Below are 22,805 nucleotides of genomic sequence, written 5' to 3' on the forward strand. Positions count from 1 at the left end.
TATAAACATTTTCAAGTGTATATACTCTGGGTAGTTTTTCTAAGTCTCTAAATGATTTTCTGAATAACAGTAGCTTGCCTGTCAGAGGCATGGATTACCTGAAGTTCTTATCGAAAAGCACAGTAGTTGTTCTCAGTCCTCAGATTTTGGGTAAATCTGGCTGCCTTCTTCAGTGCTATAATATGGATCTAGAAATCAAATTCATTTTGTGATTCAGATTTGAAATGGTAGTTTACGTTTCAGTCATTCATTAGCACTTGATCTTTGCTGTGGACCTCTTCAAATAGTCAAGTATCAGTGCATTAATGTAAGAATATAAAACTTTTGTCACTGGTAGTTACAGGCAAAAATAACAGAATTGTCTCAAGAAAATATAGTGGCATTTCTGGCAAATGCAGAGTGTATTTGTTGTCAGTACAAAATATTATTCTTCCATCATGTAACTCAAACTATATTCGGTGATGTCTAATCAGTAGTCAAACTGATTTCCTTTTTTTTTTTTTTCTTCAGATGAGCAAGAGTCAGTGCAGAAGAGGACTTTCACAAAATGGATCAACACTCATTTGGCTAAGGTAATATATGGCTTTGAAAAAGTCTTTTTTAAGTTAAACCTTACTCTTTGTACTGATGCAGGCCCAGAAGGGTAGAAGATGACAGATTTTGCTGAGCAGAATGGCATAAACTTGAAAAGGGACCCACATTTTTTGTGCACCACAGAGCTTGTATCTGTTTCAGTATGATAGTGGTTTAGGCGGCAGCAGCAGCAGTGCAAGTGGGATCTACAGCCAGCTATTCAGCTGCTTTGGCCAAAACTGTGGTCAGAAAGGTAGCACAGTAGCTGCTATTCAAGTCAGAGGAAAGATCTGAAACTGCTTTCTAACGAGCAGAAATATTAGTCTTACTACACATGGCATACTTGAATAAAACTTGGTTCAGGTGTTGTGTGGTTTGATAGCAGCATCCTGGGCTGGCTACAAACGTATTGTATACATAGTACTTCTCAAGTCCAGTGCCAAATTCATTATTTGGTGCATCTTGGGATATATCATGAAATTATTTTTACTTCTTCTTACTACAACTTAAAATCCCCTTTTTGGTTTTAGTAGAAGAATAAGGACAGTGCTTTACACACAAATTTGAAAGTGCTAAGTTACAATTGGCAGTAGCTTTATCTGATGACATGAGTAGTGAGATTTAATTTGGCATGCACACAGCACAGCTCTTCCTGTGGTTATCAGTTAGTCTAGTAAATAAAAATATTTAAACATGGGAGGTACTGTTTGAAGTGCATATTTTTTAAATCATGAAGATTAATGAGCTTAAAGCTGAGCAAGGAGTAAGGGGAAAAGGGCTATTTTACCACCTGTAGAAGGAATTGACTAATAATGCACTTAAACAACAGAATAAAAGCAGGAAGCCCATATTATGTTATATTGTGTGTTTTCATCTAATGAGAAAGTATGGTAGAGCAACATTTTTTATTTACCTTACTGAGGAATGTAAATGAGGAATTTACTGTGAAATGAACTGCATTGGCCTTGTAAAATTCAACTGCCAGAGCAAGTCTATCTTTAGGACTTCTTGACTGTGAATTCTCACAGGGAATGAGCTTTCTCTCTCCATTCTCTTTGAAATATGTGGAAAGAGCAACAAGGAACTTAAGCACTCTACATATGTCCCATTTACTGCGAGTGAGATGTAAGGAAATTCAATACTTCCTTAAGTGCTTTGCTGAAGTGGGTCATGAAAATGTGTCAGAAGGCCAAAGAACTCTTTATTTGGTCTTATTCTATTTCCTAACTCTATTGCATCATTAATAATTGATCAATAATATCTGATAATAATAATTGACCATTTTACCTATATGTATATTTTTTATGTGTGTATGTGTATGTAAATATGTATGTAATTATGATTGACTAATAATGATTAACTGATATTTTTCTTGGAAGCAGAGGAAGTCATGGTGACAACTCAGTTAAGATATTTTGCTGTGGATTGAGGTGCGAACTCTGCTTTTACTGTACTAGTCCCATTGGGCTGTAGAGCTTTTGGCTTTCTTGGATCTATATGTATATTTCTTTTAAAGGCTTTAAAACAGTGAAAATGGATCAAATACTCACATTCTAACAAAGCAGTTGATGCTAAACCAGCCAGAACCTTCACTTTAAGCTACGTGGGCTACTGTATATGTTAGTTTGTGTTAATTCACACTTTAACAGGAAAGTTGTTTCTGTGATTTTTTTACTGATGGCTGTGAGCAGGTTTGCCTCAGGAAGTCAGAGGTATAGATTAGTTGTTTTGTTTCTAATTCACTGTTACACTGTCACAGGAGAAGCAGGGTTTTAGTTTATAGAGATTAGACTCCAAAGAGGAGGAGTGACTCATGCCGTTTATACGGTTTGTTTAAATTTGCAAGTTTTTAAAGTTGAAGTTTTAAAATCTTTGTTTGTCATGGTTTTCAGAAGTGTGGACGCATGGTTTTTTAAGTTCATTGCAGCTGTAGAAAACACAGGATCTGTGAAATGCATCAGCTTCCACTTGCACTCATGTTCCATATTTTAACCTAGAAATTTGATATTTGGAATAGTGATTGTCATAAAAGATTGTTGCTATTTCTATTACTTAAAAACTATTGGAAAGCATTTGGACACCTTTGAAGTATAATAAGGAAAAATTCTAGTTATAGCACACTTTTAGATAGAATTGTCTTCATTCTGCTCTCATCTGCATACCCTACAAAAAGTGCAGCACCTGTCAAAATTGTAGCTGATGATGAGCATCATGAAGTGGTGGTCTTGCAGAGAAGAAGCAGAATTGACAAGAGCTGCAAAAACTGCACCGAGGCTGTAGGAAGGGAGGTGCCACCCTTGCAGATTACCTTATGTTATGGCCATATGACTCCTGTGCACATACTTTAGGAAACAGCCTTTTAGCTACCTCATCACTAATTCTTTCTGCCGGCATCACTTAGTACCTGGGAGAGATAAAGGCTAGGAAAAATTAAGATTTCAAGAGAATTGTAGCTGTACTTTCCAACAGCTTTGTTCCAAAGCTTTCAATATTTGTCAAATGTTTCTTTCACCTTTGAGGATGACGTAGTTACCTAAAATAGTGTTCCAGGCTTTCACAGAGATTATAGCTTGTGTTTACTTTTGCCTACTGTTGACCTACTGTGTAACCCTCAGTGTTTGTACTGTACACATTTTCAGGACCACTTCTTGTTAGAGCTTTATTCATAGACAGTTTATTGAAATTTAGAAAGTAAAAGAGCATTGGTTTTAGACACCAGTGTAGATAGTTTTGAATAATAAATATTTTGATCTTTATATTGTTGTGTGTTAAATGGCCGTGTAAGGTTGATGTTGTATGAAAATTCTGAGGCTAAAATAAGAGTTCTTTTGATTCATATTTCTTCCTCCAGTAGCTCAATTTTCTTTTGAATTATCTTCTTTTTTTGCTGAGATATGTGTACCCTAGTTGTGAATAGTGTCATTTTGGGCAGTTTTGATCCAAAACCTGACTGATTTTCTCTTGTTTATTTAAATGCCTTACAGTTTAAAGTATTTCTGATTAGACTCAAGTTGGATAAAGAATACTTTTTGATCTGTAAACAGTGAACTTTCCTGATTACTGACCTATAATAATAGAACTATAAATGGATTTATTCTTAAAATAAATATTGATTATTTTTCTTAGTTAATGATTTCTGAATGAGAATTATAGGGAAAAAAGTAAACTTAAAAAATTGGAAAAGAAAATTGTTTTGTTCTGCCGTTAAGGAAATATACTTCAAGCTTTGTAGTCAAGTATATCTTTATTAATTTTAAGGTATTTAAGTAAGTATTGCATAACATGTCACAGAACAGAAATATTTGTTGTTAAGGATTGTATGATGTGTTGGAATTGGAAATACCTATATTTAAGCATTAACTAGTGGATGCGTGACATAGAGCTGCTACAAAAACTCTTTGTTATATGATATTCAATAAATAACTAAGTCAATAAATACAGTAAATATAAATAAATATACGAAAAGCTACTTCTGTGTTTAAAAATAATTTAGTATGACACAAGGTTTCTGCCATTATTACCCTAACAGCTGAGGACCTCAGGCTAGTCATATACAAGAAGGAACATCTATTAGGATGTGGTACAACAAATTGTACAGTACCTAATAGCTGGACTGATATCTTTAGTTAATTCACCATTAAATGTGGTAATGACTTTTTATGTTAGTATCAGCAGATAGACGAGTCTAAACTGTTATCGAAAATGAAAGGAATAAAGTTGCAGTACCAATCCAGTGGGCGAGTACTTCTGAAAACAAGTGTGTACAGAAACCTTTTGGATATTCTTAATATTGGTATCTTGGATTTTTTTGACTGTTGTTGATACCTTCTCCTCAACCATCATTGAAGTCTGGGATAGGAACTGATATTTCTATCGTCGTCTGGTTTATAGGTATAAGTAGAAATGCTTGCAAACTGATCCTACGTTGAATTTGGGAATTTTTAAAAGTTATAATAAGCTTTTTTCGTCCTATTTTATTTTATAATATTCAGCTTTCTAAAATGTTTGCAAAGTATTTTACCCAAAACAAGTAAGTGCATATGGATACAGTGACTACTTTATCAGTCAGTGGATGGAACTTAGTTCTCTTGCAGTCTGTGTGACCTTGTGTGCAGTGATAATACAGAAGCAAGGAATATGGTAAGCGTTAGGAACACCAAGACATAAGCTGTGCCATTTTACACCAGAGCACCTCATTTCTTATCCTGAATGTTTTCCTTACAGAGTATTAAATTACTTCTTTTCACACATCAGGATAAATGAGGCCTGAATCAATTTCAGTGTGAGCTATGGTGTTTTGGGCACTAAAATCCCTGGATATTGACCTATATGTCTGTAAAAGTCAGTGACATAACATTGGGATTAAATAAAACAGAAAGAGATATAGGACCTATAAAAGTGCTACCCACATAATTATAGGTGAATCTATGGTTATTTGTTTTCAATGCATAGACTTTTTCTGTTACTTTCCTTTTTTTGTGTGTGCCAATTGCCAGCTGGTGATTTATAACGTAATCCAGAAGGTGATCCAGAATTACTTTAGAATGTAATCCAGAATAGCTGTGTAGAAATGTGACTCAATTTTTATAGGCTTCAAAATTAACAGTAATTTCACTTTAAAATGGTCTCATTTTCTTGGCTGCTATTGTAAAGCTTTGGAGCTTTTTTTTTTTTAAAGAGGAAAGTTTAATTGTTGCCATCTTTAATAATTTAAATATACTCTATTATTGGTCTTATGTCTTTGACCAAAATTCCTCTTCTCAATGTAGTGTGGCAAACATATCATTGTTTGTCTCAGAGATTTCGGTATTCTGTGGTTGCTGTGTAAATCTCAGTTGCTGATTTGATGCCGTAACTATATCCCTCTCTGTATCTTTGAATGCAGATGTCAGAGCAGAAAGGGAATTCATAAAAGGTAAAGGTAGTTTTTGTTAAATGAGGTGAAATGTCCTGAAGAAAGGAAATGCTTGTTCTTTCCTATTTTTTTCTCTGTGGTAGAGTCAGATTAAGAGGCTGTTAAGAGTGGCAGAAGTTGGCCTGTTCTTAAACTTTACAGGCCGGCGTGTTTATAAGTCAGAATCCAGAGCATGTTTTCATACTAGGAGTTTTCATGATACTTGTATTACACCTTCTTTCTGAAAAGAGTAAAGCTTGAAATGGAGAAGCTTTTCATTCTTTTCTGAGGATGAATTTCATTTTATCTGCTTGTTCTCGTTTGTTGTTTCTTCTCACTACAAACATTAAATTTTTTTTCCTTGTTTCCTTTCTTATTCTAGAAAAAACAGCTATTCTTAACCCAGAAAAAAAATGATCTGAAAGCAGAAACCTGGTGACTGTGCTGAATCTCACAATAATAGAAATTAAAAATCTTGAATTTGGTGGTCATATTCATCCTTTGATTCCGGATTTCTTAAATGCTCTCTCAAACAATAAGAAATAAGTATCTGGCATATACATTTGTCATCCTGTAAGTGTAAAGGAATCCTTGATTTTACAGGACATATACCAATTAACATAGAGCTTGAAGAGCTCAGCAAATTTTTTCTTGTTGAAGTTGTTGAGTTAAATTTTAAGTTCTTGATATTGCTTTTCTGTCCTTTGTTTCAGTGGGAGTCTTGACTGTGAAAAAACTGAGTGAAAACATATTAGGACTTGGTTTATTATGACTTCGTAGTGTGAAAGGCAAAAGAGGAAAGCACAGATTCTTTGAAGAGAACTATACATTAAGAAATACAAATTTGTATTTCTCTGAGTTCAAAGATTTGAGCTTTGGAGACGCATGGGGGTAATTAGTGCTAACAAGTCAAGTTATACATTTAAACGGTTGTGCATTTAAATAAACTTAAAATTTAAGCAGGCATCTGTCAAGAAACTCTGAAAAACATGTAGTCTTTTATAGGGTCTCCCTTCACAGAATCACAAAATAGTTGAGGTTGGAAGGGCCTCTGGAAATCATCTAGTCCTCCTGCTCAAGCAGGGTCACCTAGAGCATATTTCCCAGGATCGCGTCCAGATGTCTTTTGAATATCTCCAGGGATGGAGACTCCACCACCTCTCTGGGCAACCTGTGCCAGGGCTCAGGCACCCTCACAGGAAAGAAGTTTTTCCTCGGGTTCAGACTGAACTTCCTGTGTTTCAGTTTGTGCCCGTTGCCTCTCGTCCTATCGCTAGGCACCACGGAGAAGAGACTGGCCCCATCCCCTTGACACCCTCCCTTCCAATACTTGTACGCATTGATCAGCTCGCCCTTCAGGCTTCTCTTCTGCAGGCTAAACAAGCCCAGCTCCCCCAGCCTTTCCTCCCAGGAGAGATGCTCCAGTCCCTTCATCATCTTGGTAGCCCTTCACTGGAGTCGCTGCAGGAGCTCCATGTCTCTCTTGCACTGGGGAGCCCGGAACTGGACACAGGACTCCAGGTGAGGCCTCCCCAGGGCTGAGTAGAAGGGGAGGATCACCTCCCTCGTCCTGCTGGCCACACTCTGCCTAATGCAGCTCAGGATCCCATTGGCCTTCTTGGCCACAAGGGCACACTGCTGGTTCACGCTTAACTTGTCCACCAGCACTCCCAGGTCCTTCTCTGCAGAGCTGCTTTCCGGCAGGTCAGCCCCCAGGCTGTCCTGGTGCATGGGGTTATTGCTCCCTAGGAGCAGGACCCTGCAATTGCCTTTGTTGAGTTTCATGAGGTTCCTCTCTGCCTCATCTCTCCAGCCTGTCCAGGTCCCTCTGAAAGGCAGCACAGCCCTCTGGTGTATCAGCCACTCCCCCCAGTTTAGTCTCATCAGCAAACTTGCTGAGGGTGCACTCTGTCCACCCTCAGACTGTCCACCCAAGACTGGAGCCAGTATTGACCCCTGGGGGACACCGCTAGCTGCAGGCCTCCGGCTGGACTCTTGATCACATTGTTCCCAACCCTCTGAGCTCTGGCATTCGGCCAGTTCTCAGTCCACCTCACTGCCCACTCCTGCAGGCTTCCTGAGCTTGCCTGCGAGGAAGTTGTGGGAGACAGTGTCAAAAGCCTTGCTGAAGTCCAGGTAGGCAACATCCACTGCTCTCCCCTCATCTACCGGGCCAGTCGTCCCATCACAGAAGGCCATCAGGTTGGTCAGGCCTGATTTCCCTTGGGTGAATCCATGCTGACTACTCCTGATCACCTTCTTGACTCCTCCTGATCACCTTCTTGTCCTCCACACGCTTAGAGATGGCCTCCAGGATGAAGCTGTTCCATCAGCTTTCCAGGGATGGAGGTGAGGCTGACTGGCCTGTAGTTCCCTAGGTTGTCCGTCTTACCCTTTTTGAAGACTGGGGTGATGTTTACTTTCTTCCAGTCCTCAGGCACTTCTCCTGTTCTCCAGAACCTTTCAAAGATGATCGATCGTGGCCTAGGGAAAAAAAAGGTGGCCTAGCAAAGTGGCGTCCCTTCACATTCCTATGGAAGTAACAGGAAGAAATAAAAAAAACAAAACTGAGATATCTTTAACTCTAAAAACATGGCTATCTGGGGAAATATTCCATCCATGAATGACTTTATATGTTTTTGAAAAAGTGCTGGGGAGTAACTGCATGAAACCTCAAAACCAGGAGAAATTCATGTTTTCTAAGTAAGGGTTGATGGAGTTTCAGTGTACCAGTCCTAAAGATGGGCTTCCGAGTGGCAGGAGAAAGAAGAAACTAATAAGGCAGAGTTTTTATCCTTAGACTGAGTTGAATGATTAGCGTAGAAAGGCATAAAAAGAAGACCAGTTTCTTAGCTTGTGATGGATGGTGCTTTGAAAGTAATTGAAATGAAGAAGAAGACACGAAAAACTCTATTGGAAGTAAGGTGTACTGTTAGGCTCTGTGAAGTAGGGTGGCCTGAAGCATAGGTAAGGTATGAAGAGGTTTTTGAGCTGATTGTGCTGGATAGAATGAAGAAGAATTAGTAAGTTGGGAATATAAAGCTGGATGGAATAGTTTGTCAGGGTTTGCTATGAGGGAAAGATAGATTCTTCACAGGAAGTCTTTAAACTCTTAGTGAATGTTTTTCTTCTAAAAAGTCATAACTCAAATTGAAGCAGAAGCTAATTCGATGGCTATGTTCATCAATAGGATTACAAAATATATTATTGACTTTTTGAATTACAAAGCTGAGAGTGAAAATATGGGTATGAACAATTAAGAATGAAATAAACAGGCAAATGAAATGAGAGTATCTGTGAATTGATATCTATGACAGAGTAGGAGGGAGGTAAGAAGTTTTTATCCTCTCTTGCTCTTACAGGAGAGTACTACCATTCTTAAATTAGGTTTACTAATTCAAAGGTGTTTTTTCCCACAAACAGAGGGTATGTAAAGGACTTGGCATCAACTAATTATGGGACATCTCACAGAGAGAATGAGGTCAAGGATTCAGTGAAACAGCCCTACATGGATAGCATGGAGCAGAAAATCTCAGGTGTTAACCAGAAGACACAAAAAGGATCAGAGAACAGCAGCAAAGGCACTTTGTCTGGTCTGCAGTCACACATCGTCCCACTGATCAAGTATTCTTCGTCTGCACTTGTGATAGGTCACATGCAGGGCATTTCAGAAGTGAAAGAAGCAGACTGTAATGTTAGTGTAGCTGGATGCATGGGAGAACATACCTGGATCACAGTGTCCATTGCTGTGAAGAAATTAGTCATGTCAGGAGAGTCAGTGAGCCATGGCAGTGATGTGCCCATTATCAGGGAGCTGCAGGAGTGTGGCTGCTGCAGAAGAGGGGATGAACCAGAACTGAGGGTGAACCCAGCGCAGGCCTTGCCCTCACTGACGGGGCTCTGTCCCACAGGGGATAAACATGACAGACAGAACCACGTGCTTGTAACAGGGTCCATTGACAGCCCCAGACATGGCAAGCGATGAACCAGGTCCAGTGGCCATCCAAGGGCTCCAGCCAGGAGCAAAAGGAGATGGAGCCAGAGACAGGCCTGGAGACAAGGCCTGGGTCCAAAGTCTAGCCAGGAGACAGGGCTAGAGACAGGTACACCTGTAGGTGCACAGCATAGCTCAGGCAGGGACTGATAGCTGGACTGAAATGGTCCAGCTGTCAATAGTGCTGTCAGCATCTGGGCCTTGGGCAGATTGTGTGAATGGGGGTCCTAGGTAAGGCTGCTCAAGGCAATCAAGGACTATTAGTACACTCAGGGTCCCAACACCCATCATCACATTACCATGAATTACCGACATGGCCATAAAATTACCAAGTAATATTAAAATTGAACCCAGATGAAATACTCTAACTCACCAAAGACTTCACGTTGCATTGAAAGCAGGACACATGAGTGAGGAAATTAATGGGAATCCTGGCTCTTCTGCTCTAAAGACACAGCTAATACGTGATTCCCTGGAGCAGTGACTGCCTACCAGGACTCCTTTGAGAAAGGAGCTGCAAGTCTGATGGCTAAGAGATAATATAATGCAGCTTCCATTTGGGTCAGCTTTTAGCTCTGGGCTGCGTCTGCTCCCCTGTCCGTCTGAGAGTTCAGCCTACCTGTCTCTGCAGCTTTAGTTGAATATGTGATTTGAGAACCTGATGAGATTCAGCAACCTGAAATCATCTCTTTTCTTTGCCATCCACTTGTTGAAATTGGGACCCAAGTTGCCAAATAAATGTGATATATCTTCTGTTTATCTAGTTTAAGTTTTGTGCATCTGTACAATCCTACTGATGATAAATCAGATACGCATGTGTAACGCAGGACCAGGGCACTGAAGTCTTCAAATTGCAGGGTATTTTTTTCATATTTGCCTTAAAGTTGTGGAACTGGACCTCCTCTCAGTCTCAGCTTTCAAAGCTGTAGAAATAATTTGAGTATGCTTCTGATGTTGAGGAATCTTTTCAAGTCCAAGTTTAAAATGCAAGACAACATTACAGTAAATATGTCAGAATTGATTGTAGTAGTGAATTATTGCATCCAGTCAGAACAGCAATTACTCAAAGGTTTTTCATTTCAGTGCCTATTAAATAGTGGATTACATGAGTAAGGCCGATGAAATGACCGCATTCTTCGTACAATAACAGAGACATGCGTCTTTTATTGCCTTTGTCATCTTTGGTGAAAGCACTGGAAAACAGTATTTTCGAAGCTTTGGAATAGAGAATGTAAATTGATTTAACCCAATTAAATAACGTCTTTATTCCCAGACATAGGGATAACGTCAGTATTTGGAGAAGTCAGCAAGGAGAGGAAACACAAAATATATACTTAAATAAATTCTTATTCATTTTATTTTTCTATAAGAGTACATGTATCAAGGAACAAGAACAGAAGCGTGAAGTAACACTGTGAATGAACATTTTTAGGTTATAGTCATGCAGTGTTCTCGTAACACTGAATGAAACCTGGACATCAAACTTTACAATGTAAAGGTTTATGCAACTGTAAAAGGATATATTTTATAAAGCAAATAAAGGGAGGAAAGGAAATATATAATCAGGATTTATAATTCTCATGCACAGTGCTGTCAACTCTTCTAATTCATGCTTAGAATGTGCCTGGGTCTTCATACAAGAACCTCATCAGTTTTCATCTATTAACGAGGTAATTCTGTGTTTTTTTCAAATGGGAAAACAGAGGCTCTTAGCATTTCAGTGACTGGCACAGGAAAACTTAAACTAATGTCTATCTTGACTACATAATGAGGAAAATTTGACTGTTTTCTGTGCCAATAGTTTCTGTATGTTTTCTCTAGTTTTATGTGTATCCTCAAATGTTAAACCAATAGTGAATGCTGAATTAATATGTGTAAGGAAGCTAATGATGGTAAATTTAGGGCCCAGTTCCTCAGACTTTAATCATAGAAATAATCATTAAAGGAAGGAACAGGAAAATTCACGCTTAAGGATTTATGAATGAAATTGGGGCTGATGCATGGAGCAGCTATGCGGAGTGACTCTGAAATGTCACATTGTCCTTCCTGTTCATGCATTTCCTTCCCTGTGACAGACAAATTGGGTAGTGACACAGGTTTTTTTCTTGTGTATGCATGTTGATGGGTTTTTACACATTTTACACATCTACAAATGTAGTTTCCAATGCATTGCATTCCTTATGATGCTGATACTGTTGTTTGTATAGTACCATTTATTCACTAGAAAAGCTAAGTACAGGGTATGAAGAGAAGATTCCAATTGGAAAGAAGATACAAATGAGAAATGAGGTGCATGAAGAAGCATTGGAATAGAACAGTGAAGCTTAGCAAATACTTGCTTGTTCCATATTTGATGGCTGTTTTTTACAAGTTTTCCTATCATTAATTTACTGTGTCAGGGGAGGGAGTATATTACAAATTGTAGATTGTAGGTACATTATAAGTCTTTTTCTGAGGCTTATTAGTTGAATGCTTTTCATGTGTACTGATAGGAAGTTCTTTAAATTGTTCGGGGTATTTCCTGAACACTATAGCAAATGAGATCAGTTTGACAGAGCAACAAGTTTAAGCAAAACATTTTCTCTTTAATTCACATTTGTGATCCAGTCTAAATGCAGCTATTTAAATAAAATTTTAATATGGGAAAATCTGGTTCATTAACTTTTAAAATTCATTCCAAATAAATTCATATTCCTCCTACAGAGCTCATGAATTTGCTTGTACGGAGTGTGCCTCTCTTCTTATGATATGACTGTTCCTAAATGTCATAGTCACTATAAACTAACCACTGTGAGATTGCATATAGTGCAAATATAAATGAGTATTGACAGAGTATATGCAATAAAGGATATAGACGGTCATTAGTATTATTCTGCTGTTTTGCTTTCCTGGAGAATAGCAGCTAAGTGCTGTTGGAATGGATAAATTAAAATCAAAACCTGAAACAAAATACTAAGGCATTTGAAATCTTAGTGGAGACCTGGCAGGTGATAAATTTAATGTTTGCTTGCCTATCAGAGTATAATCTGAGTTTCCTCAAATAATTTCATTCTAACATCTAATAAATGGCAGCTTTCCTTTAATGTTATAGTATTTTAAAAGATTACTTCAGATGCCTTTTAAATTTTCTTTTTTCCTAGTTTAAAAATGGCTTCATTAATTCTTTTCACAGCCTTTCCAGCATTCAGAATACAGTGTGTTAGGATCATTACAGTTGATTGCATCAACTGGAGCTATATCATGAAAAGCACAAAGCCAGAATCTGGAGCAGATTCAATATTTACAAAATTACAGAATTTTAATTTGGTTTTTACTTCCTGAATTTACTGATTTATAGTTTGTATATTGGCAGTGCACTATGGCCACTGGATGAATAGGTGCTAAGTCCTGTTCATTCTCTAGAATAAAAAGTATTCAAAAGGTTTTAGCTGAATATAGCTTTTTTAAGAAAGCTATTATTTCCTGGGAGCTAATAAGTAAGCAATGCATATGTTTGCTTTCTCATTTCCTTCAACTTAACATTACATGTAAGCCAAGGCATATTTATTTATCCAGTCCAGCAGAAGACTTGGTCTGTGTTATTCTCAGTAGATGATCTGCCTGGAAGAACAAGCATGTTTGAACCATCCTGTGCAGTGGTTCATATACAGTAAATAAATGTGCATGAACTTAAGCCTCAGGAAGTCTATATACATGCATGTGTATTGGCATGGGAAGTGAGGCTGGTATCTATGGGACAGTTACGTACAAGAAAAATCTACCCTGATTGCCATTTAAAAAGATAACTAATTCCATACTTTTGAGAGAGATTGGAGTCATAACGGTAGGGTAACTCATGGGAAAATCTATGCTATATGCCCAGAGTAGGAAAAAGGTGATTTATGAAACACAATGAGGTTCTTATCTCCTTGAAATTACATGTTAACGTCTTCACGGTTGTGAAATACGTTACATATGTGGTATGCAAAATCACTTTGGTTGATGAAGCATTCTGAAAAATTAACTAATTTCCAATACTAGAGGATTCTTATGTAGGAGAACTAGTGACAAGACTGTTGTGTCTGCCTTCTGTTCCCTGTTTTATTGGTGTTAAGGCACATGGTCTGTTCTGCTAACCCCTAGCAGTGATTGTAACTAATTACACGTACCTTGCAGCAACAGATAGTAAATTTGAGTCTGCTGACTTACAGAGAATCATTGTGGTTTTCTCACTTCTCAGCAGTCAATCTTTAATAGTAACTTTGATGTAAGTGATTTCATGGCTTCTTCATTGCTTCTCATCTTTTCCAACACTTTTTCATACTTCCCTTAATTTTCTAAGTTTTGCAAGTTATATGTTCAACATTTGGTTTATGTGGAAAGGATAGTACTGCAGGAGTTAATTTACTTGGATAACGTCCTCAGGAATATTTTTGCTGCCTTGCATGAGTCAGAGGTTAGGGTGGAAGTCTCCAAGTTGCCATAATTACTGTTAGTGAAGAGCAACAGGTGAAGGGTGGTTCGGAGTAAGAGCTTGAGGAGGATGATCAGAGGTTGGATCTCTAATGTAATGGATGCCAGATGTCTTTTGACTTCATGCTGGAATGGGCTGCGTTCTGGCCTGGATTCTGATTTGAGAGCAAGAATACCAAAGCTGGAAGCAAGCTGTGCTCAAAATGATAGGGTTTTGATAGGGGGATTATATAAGGGTGGCCATCCCTTCTAAATGTATCCTAAATTGTCCCTGGTAAGAATGTCTCGTTTCATTACTCTAGAGTGGGCTTCAGGAGACTAACCTCACTGCTGGGGCATCTAGATGGGTGGTGAGCTGTGCCAGGCCTTCAGCTGCAGTTAGAATAGGATGGCAGCTGCTATAATCATTATGCCTTTTAGCAAATAATTCTTAGCTAATGTATCATGCAATAAATACTGATAAATTAAAGTTTCTGCAAACTTCAAACAGGAAATGATAACACAGAAGGTGAGAGAAATTAACTGTTATTTATGTCAACTGCCTGTAGTGCAAGGCTGGGATGAATTAATCAGCAGTGACCTGGTTGCTCCGTTGAGTTCTTTAGTGTTATGCTATGAAAAAACACGATCCATTATGTGTTGCATTGCTAGGACTGTAAAAAGAGCTATGATTAAATATGCCCTAGTAATTAGTTTTAATACTGCTATATTTTATATACACAAGAAAATATACTGTTTTCTTACCGTGACTATTAGAGCATGTCAAGTCTCAGACAAGGTCTTCTTTCAGCAAAGGAGCTATTTTTTCACCTTATATCAAAGTTATTTTTTATTGAAATATTAGTTAATCCTAACTGAGCAATGAATGCAGAGTATTTTGATTTTGGCAACTAGAGACCTTAGGGGAACTTTCCTTTATCCTGCTTTCTTATAGCACTTTTACCTTTTACCTTCAAGAGCAGCAATGAGTGTCATTTTAGCTGATAAGCAGGTATGAACATTAGCAGTATGTGAATGCTTACAAGCTTGTGGAAGCTGCAGCGTTTTTTTTGTTGTTCAGTTCAGGTGGACCAAATTTCACTCTCAGCTTTCTTTTTCTAAGAGAAATGTTTGTGATCGTTAAAGTACCAACGAGCTGATAGCTGTAATTCAATAAACTGGCAAACATTCAAGAAGACAGAGATTAATGATGTGACCTTTTTAATCAAAATTCCTAAAACATCATGCATTTACATTATTTTTTCAGTATTATTATTGTTGTGTTTGTGAATGTAAAGACAAATGTTAAGCAATTTGTCTTAAGTAGAAACTGATATACTGGTTAGCACTGAAAGACTGCAAGGCCTAGAGGAAAAGGAGGAGAGAAAATACAGCAGCTTAGTAAAACAACTGTCAGCTGTAAGGAAGTAGCACTGTTGCTCAGAAAGCTGCACTGCTTAAAGTATTTTTCCTTCATACAGTTCATTTCTCAGACTGAGAGAGTGAAATTGCAATGGCATTCTTAACATTGGGCAAAATATCCTGGTAAATTGGAATGTGACTGTAATACTGCATCCATAAGTTGTGTGTATTTTGTAGACTCAGAGGCAAATGTTGGTCTGTTCCTTTATTAGTTTTAGGGAGCAGGAGGTTTTTCCCAGGTATTATTAGTGGCAGAAAGCATCTAGAGTGCCAGAGATGTTAAAAAGTTAGACAGTATGGTGGTAAAGCAATGTTTAAATGATACAGTGATATTAAACATTATAAGAAATAAGGAAAGGGACTAAAACTTTGTTTGTCTGTTTAAATGAAGAGGAGGAAGGCTGTAATGCTGTTGAGCCGTTATTATATCTGTAGTCTTCTGACTTTTCAGCGCAATCCTCCCATGCTGGTCAATGATCTGTTTGAAGATATCAAAGATGGAGTAATGCTAATCGCCCTTTTGGAAGTCCTGTCAGGGCAGAAACTGGTAAGAACTTCCTTCTTTCTGAATATATGATATTTGTAGAACTTCTTTAGGATATAATTTTCTGATAAGCTTCTATGATTAAATACCATAAAACGCTTGACTGCTGCATTGCAAAATAAGTTTACTCACAGAGAAGGCTATCTACTTACAGTGAAAAAAGATTATTAGAAACTGACATTCTTCATGCTTTTTTAAATTAATTTTATCTTACTAGTTGATAAAAGTTGCTTATTTTTGTTAGTCTTTGTAATTCATCTGGGTGTTAGTACTGTGCACAGACAAGGTCAAAAGCCCAAGCTACTTTGGTGCATCTTAAAGAAATAATGAAAGCCTTTCATGTTTAATTTACATCTTTCTCTTTGAGAAAATGGTGAGCCCCTAAAATTGCATTGGGGTCTAATATCCATTTGCCCTGAGGGCTGCTCTGCTGCTGTGAAGAATCTTAGCTGATACCAAATGACTTTTTCCCAACCACATTGTGTAAAGAAGCCACGATGTAGACTGTTTCTTGGCAGCCAGGTTATTGCTGTGTGTGATATGGGAGGGACGTGAACAGGTTCTAGGCCCAGAGTTCTCACTTTTCCAAGCCAGCTCACAGACCAGGTAGTGGCATCTGAAAGAGCGGAGCAGCAGTCCCTCTTCCTGTTTGCTGTTGGGTGCAGAAGTTACCTATTTCCGCACATTCAGGTAACTTGCAAGTGCTACACTCTTTTGCCTCTTTTTCATACAAAACTTCTGTTTTGATTCCAGATGATACCCGAAATTAACTAGTAATTCAAATTGAGAGAGTGATTGTAGTGTAAGTAAGTGGAGGAAGTTAGGCTTTCCAGTGTGTTATTTGCTCTGTTGCAATATACCAATTTCTCTGTTTCTGTTCCTCCAAGAAAGTAAGGCTCCCTCTTGTGGTAAAATATAAGCAGTAAAACAGGAAAAAAAATTTTAATGCAGTTAACCATTAACAGTGACATTCACTGGATTGTATCCTGCCTACATTAATTAGTGAAAGATAAGAGATATCACAGAACCAGAATAGCGTCTGATTAATTTAAAGGTGACGTATAGGAGAATATGATGTGTTGTAGTAACTGGAACAGGGATTTCAGAATCTGTAGCAAACCTTTGCTATATCTGTTTATAAATACATGAATAGGAATTTAAAATCTAGTAGGTGTATATTTGCATTAAAATATAAGATTCAGTGATTTGAAATTCCACTTGAAAGTGTCAGAAGCCTAGGATATATTCTTAATTTAATTACAGGGATTCTTTTTTTTTTTTTTTTTTTAATCTACAGTTCAGGAAAATTTATTTTTCAACTGGGATTTGTGATAGGTTTTTTTTTTTTAAATTGCTAGTGAGATATCAGAGAGACTTGATTAAAAATCTCCTAGGAAAAATGACTTTATTGTACATTAAATTTTAAAAATAACAACCATTATGATTTCTCCTTTGCAGGCAAAAATATTTTGCTGAGAGCATGTTACTGTGTCTGAAGTCTATTTAAAAAACAAAAGTAGTTTATGTTACATAGGAGAAACAAATCTCTGATATGATGAGGATTCTAATGTGTTATTTAGAAGCATTTAAAAATTCAGTGAACATTGTAAACATTCAGGAAGTGAATACATTCAGGCATGTATACATTCAGGAAAGAATTTTAAAAAAAAAAAAAAAGTAAATACTTATCAGCTTGAGTCCTGCAATTATTAAGGCATCTGTAACTTGTTGATAATAGAACTATGACATTTACTTACCTTATATATGTATCAATCCTCCATGTCAGTGTATGCAAAAACCTATTTAACTTTTCCAAGGAATATTTGTACATGTGAATAAGATTATTGTATGTATGCACTTATAACGATCTGGAACTTACCTTTTTTCAGCAAATTGGCATGAATATAATTGGAGTTTGCACTGTTCTTTCTCTTTAAGCCTTGTGAGCAGGGACGTCAACTGAAGAGAATTCACTGGGTTGCCAACATTGGCACAGCTCTTAAGTTTCTGGAAGGAAGGCGGGTAGGTTTGGTGGCACTTAGTCCTGGCTTTTGATTTTTGCCTCTATTTTTTTTTTCCTCCTCGAATTTATGATTTGTATCCACCTACCTGGTCTTATTCTCTTAAATCAGAGCTATGTATGCTGTCTCAGTTTATACGTAGTGCCTAAAAACTGCTGTAGACATGAAGAACAACTGTGTCAAGATCCAGCACTAGTATATAGCAGTGTATAGGACACAACTTTTCTTTTTTTGAGTTAGAATCAACTTGGATGATCTTCTTCCTTTTTTCTATGCTCTTCAGCTCTTCATCTTCCCTGGAACTGTTAAGCAAAGTTAAGAATGATGGTCATGAATAAAAGCAGTCATTTATAATTAAAAGAATAGATTCATGGACTTCACTAGATCATACTTGCAATTCTGTACTCCCTGGAAGTACAGACATGAGAATTTAGAACAGTGTGACCCTTATTAGCTTGGCAGGACTTCAGACTAATTCCTGGATTGATTCTGGAAAAAATCAGCACTGTTGGCATTTTTGAAAAGTAGCAAAACATCTTAGAAAATTAACAAAAGACAAAAAACCGAAACCCTCAAAATGTTCTGGGTATGAATGCCAAATAAGAGCAATCTACTGCTACTTTTATTTCTGAGTTTTCTCTCTGTATTATACTGACTTACATTTACATTTTTAAAACTAGATTACTGGTATTTTGTCCTTGTTATTTCTGCATTTTAGTGTAAGGTTTTTTAACGCAGATACACCACCTAAAGTATTTAATTTCTCCCCAGTGCTGTACACCAGGAGTCATTGAATTTTGGCATGCTTTGCCTTTCTCTAACCCTACGGCATCTTGACCTAATTGCTTTTCAGTAACATGAAATTAGCAGATTCCTGTAGAAATAAATCTATCATAAGAGAACGTTGGTTTTTTTTTTTTTTTGACTCAGTCATGTTCAAAAATATGTAACCAAAGCAAATTTCTGCCTGAGCCCACATTATTACTAGTTAATGTAGTACAATTTGTTAATATGAACTGTATCGTATGCAGCCTGAGAGTGGACGACCCAAATAAAATGAGAGGTGCTTTTCGGGTAAGTTCTGTATAACCTGAGGGAAGACTGAGGTGCAGAGCAAAAACCCCACCTTCCTAGTCTACATGTCCCAGTGTAGTGGGTGACCAGAACTTTGAATGACCCAGCTCAGATCCCAGAACTAGTAGCAGTGCAGCTTAATAATTATCACTGCTAAAGATACATTGCCAGAAATAGAGCACTGTATTTTCACTTGTGATATCTGAAAGTTCTTGTCTGGATTTTTCTTAGTTATTTTTGTACGTACTGTGTATTCATCAGTGTGCAAAATTTCCTAGTAAAGAAAATTGGAAACATGCATTGTGCCAGGTAGAGTGGTGTGCTGTACCGGGTGGCCTGTGGCTGAATCCAGCCCGAAGGATGTGTCTGTCTCCTTTGTCAGCCTTCCTGTCCCTGAGGAAGTGGGGATGCTGTTCAGGCAACAAGTGCCTCTCCAAAAGCTGAGTGCAGTCAGTGGTAGACACTCAGAGGCCAAAGGAAGGAGATCGCTGGCTGCCCTTGCTGCCACTGCCCACCGCTGGAGAGGGAGAATTAAAAGAAAAAGTAGGAAACGGGGACCTTTGTATATGAGAAACGCAGGAGATGTCTATTGCAAAGAGGAATGACCTGTGGAAGACCCCAAAACGTGTATACAGTTCTCACAATTAGGGTGATTGGACCACCAGTGATCCCTCTGCCTCCACTATGGACTTTTCCATAAGTAATGATTGTTACAGGTTAAAGTAATTTCCTGTTTTCACTACCCAACCAGAATCCTGCAAATATTCCCATTATGCTACAAAAATACAGTTGGCATTCTGGCAGATATCATTCTGGACCAAGCTATTTTTTCATGATTCTGAAAAGTTTATTTTGTAGTTCTTCAATCCATTTTGATAGAGTATAAGACAGAGATAACACAATAACTAGACTCGACAAGCTGTATCTCCATGAACAATGGCCTAATCAAAAGGTTTAACTGAGACCCCATGAATCTTTCATCTGTAATACCTGTAAAAAAACAACAAAAAAACACCCCTCTTATTTTCTAGAAAAAGAAAAACTTTTTTTGGAATTGAGCCAGCTAGGAGAATGAGACTCTCGATAAAGAGAGTCCATACTCTTCCATAGAGAGTTAACTTCACAGGCGTGCACAGCAGAGTTTTTTTTTTGTTTGTTTGTTCTTGACACTATCTAGTGGGTTTCCAGCTGCTAATTCAGAGGACTGCAGTCTTTCCGTTTTGTGGAGACAATCCAGGTCACTTGAAGTCAGTCTTATGCATTTTTTTCACCTAGTCTCCAAGGTACTGCCGTCATCTTTTCTTTTCTCTATGAACAAACTTGCAGTGCATAAGCACTTTAACAGCCCTGCACATTTATGTCACCGGTGGTGGCAGGCTCTCTTAGCTTTGCTGAGAGAGTTAGGAACACCGTATTTCCTAATGTTCTGATACTCCTTATTTTTTTTTCTATTTCCTTGTACATTTTTGCCTGCTAATTTTCTTATGGCATACTCTTATTTATCTCCTCCTTTACTGAATTTTCTTTTATGAGCTTATTTTAGGATAATATTTCATTCAGACTATAGATTAGCATTTTGGAGTTTGGACTCATGGAATCTGTTTCTGTTGAATAACTACATGTGACCAGGGACAGCTTAGTTTTTCCTATTCTTTACCTGTTTTTAAAGAATTACAGTTATATTTGTTTCTCTAGGAAGTCTTAATCAGTGGTGGTAAAATCCTTTACAATAAAAGGCTGTCTACTGGATAACTGTGGCCTTTTTTATCTTATCTTTCTTATGCTTTTTTTTTCCTATTTCTCATCTATTCTTGAACCCCCTTTTCTCTTTGCATTCCATGTCTATTAGAATTACATCAAGAACAACTTGCATAATTTATGTGTGTGTCTGTTATGGACTATTTAATTTGTTTTAATTGATAATTCTGTTGTAAGCTGTTGTAAAAATGTCCTTTCTTTACTTTCTAAAGTTAAATTAATGCATTTTTCATTTTCAAGTTATTGTGTGTATCATCTTCTCCCTTTTGTTTTTCATGCTAGTCCATATACAGAGGATCTCCGGTTTGTACAATGGTTTTATGTAATTTGCCTTGTTTTTCTGCCTGAAATTAAATATTATTTCTACAGTTTCATTGCCTATAAGTGTATTTGGACGAAAAGTGAAATTGCATCGTTCAGGAGTATTCTTGTATCAAGATTTGTTATGTGTTTGCAAAAATCCATTAAAAATATAAAACCTATTTGAAATCCATTTCATAATTGTTATTATTGCGTATGTGTGCGATAGTAACACATATTTTCTTTCCTAAATAGATTAAGCTTGTCAACATTAACTCAACTGATATTGCTGATGGTAGGCCTTCTATTGTGCTTGGCTTGATGTGGACCATAATTTTATATTTTCAGGTACAGCATTTTTTATAATTCAATATAGCTTGTTCAAATAATGCCGGATCATCATTTTGCGTGAGCTACTGTCATTCCATTCCTTCGTAACAGCTAAGTGTCTTTGTAGCTGGCTGAGGATCTGATCCTGAGTAAAGCAACATTTGATGATAGTGGTATTTTGCTGTGGGTAAAGTTAAACACCTTTCTCTGGAATGTATTGGCCTGGGCCTAGGATGGTGTTCTTTTAATATTGAAATGTATTCTCCCACTTCTGTTTCTGCAACAGAATGCAACAGAACAACAAAGGAAAAGAATTGTGGATTCTTGCAACAAGTAGTAGCAACATTGCAGCTTTAGCAACATTGATGGTGATTGTGTTCTTTGTCTGACTCCAATGCAGGTGATGTCAGACAGGAATTATATTCATGCAATAAGTGTAAACATGCTAATTTCATTGGGAGGTGCAGCTTTTTGCATGGACAAAGTTCAGCTGTAAACAATGTAAACGGAGAGGAGATTGAATTTGTTGAAGAGAAATCATAAATCATTTGTGTTCTTTGAAGTTAGGTGGGAGGAAAAAATCTTTTTGTAAATCCTGTCCGTATGAGTTAGCAAAATGAGTCACTGCTCAACGGTTACAAAAATAACTACGTTTTCGTTGCTTTCCTTGATCAAAGCCTTTTGACTTTGATTCCCTCATGATGTGGTTTCCATATGTCTAAGGGGTGCTGTTCTCCTAAACGCCAACCAGTGTAACTCCAGTATGGTTCAGATCTCCCTCTTGGAAAGAAAGTTACCCAGAATGACACTTACATTTTTAATGTAGTTTGTGTCTCATTGAGATGATGGGGGAGAATCATGCTGCTTAAAGTTACTGAGACTCTAATTCTGGTTTTACTTGGGCCATTTTTTGAGAATTTCTTAGTTGTCACAAACAGGTACATCATTTTAACACAAATGAAAGCGTAGATACAGGAGAACTGTGCTTTTTGCTATAGGAGACTCATTCAGTGATGTGCTATAAATCTTTGGTTTTTAAGTAGACAGAATAGAACAATCTTGCAATGTCCTCTGGATATGGCTTTTTCATATTAAAGCCAAACTGCAAGTGAGCTTGATGTTCTTGAAAGAGTCGAGTTAATGATTTTCATTTGATGAAAGGCATGAAGCAAATAATTGTGTCATGTGCCCTCACCAAGCAGTACTTATGCACTTTGCCTGTGGTGCACTCACTATTCCATCACAAAGGCACCTCTAGGAAGAGCTGCATTTGAATTTATGCCAAAACAATACAATGGTAAATAAAGAACTATCCAGATGATCTCATCAGGGTCACTTCCATTCTTTTAAGAAAGGGCTGGGAAGAGAATGAAGCTGGTCATAACCAGAAGATGCTCACTCTTGGTGACTGTTGGATAAGTGTCTGGAAAAGATGGTTTGAAGTGTTACTGTGGTTCAGATTCT

General features: G+C 37.5%; 1 protein-coding gene across 7 annotated transcripts in view; it reads left to right on the top strand.

The window, feature by feature from the left end:
- Window positions 1-22,805, top strand: part of SYNE1 (spectrin repeat containing nuclear envelope protein 1) — a 324,712-nt gene that overhangs the window by 54,641 nt on the left and 247,266 nt on the right. For 4 of the 7 annotated variants that reach the window (XM_068938684.1, XM_068938685.1, XM_068938687.1 and 1 more), the window contains 5 exons: window positions 511-572; window positions 15,766-15,861; window positions 17,797-17,880; window positions 20,994-21,014; window positions 21,267-21,359. In XM_068938684.1, the coding sequence (XP_068794785.1) occupies window positions 511-572; window positions 15,766-15,861; window positions 17,797-17,880; window positions 20,994-21,014; window positions 21,267-21,359 (356 nt within the window). Of the gene's footprint in view, window positions 1-510; window positions 573-15,765; window positions 15,862-17,796; window positions 17,881-20,993; window positions 21,015-21,266; window positions 21,360-21,651; window positions 21,742-22,805 lie in introns of those variants that run through there. The other 3 variants (XM_068938690.1, XM_068938692.1, XM_068938688.1) reach the window with 2 other exon arrangements.

This window comes from Struthio camelus, chromosome 3 (assembly GCF_040807025.1).
Source record: "Struthio camelus isolate bStrCam1 chromosome 3, bStrCam1.hap1, whole genome shotgun sequence".
Classification (NCBI taxonomy): domain Eukaryota; kingdom Metazoa; phylum Chordata; class Aves; order Struthioniformes; family Struthionidae; genus Struthio; species Struthio camelus.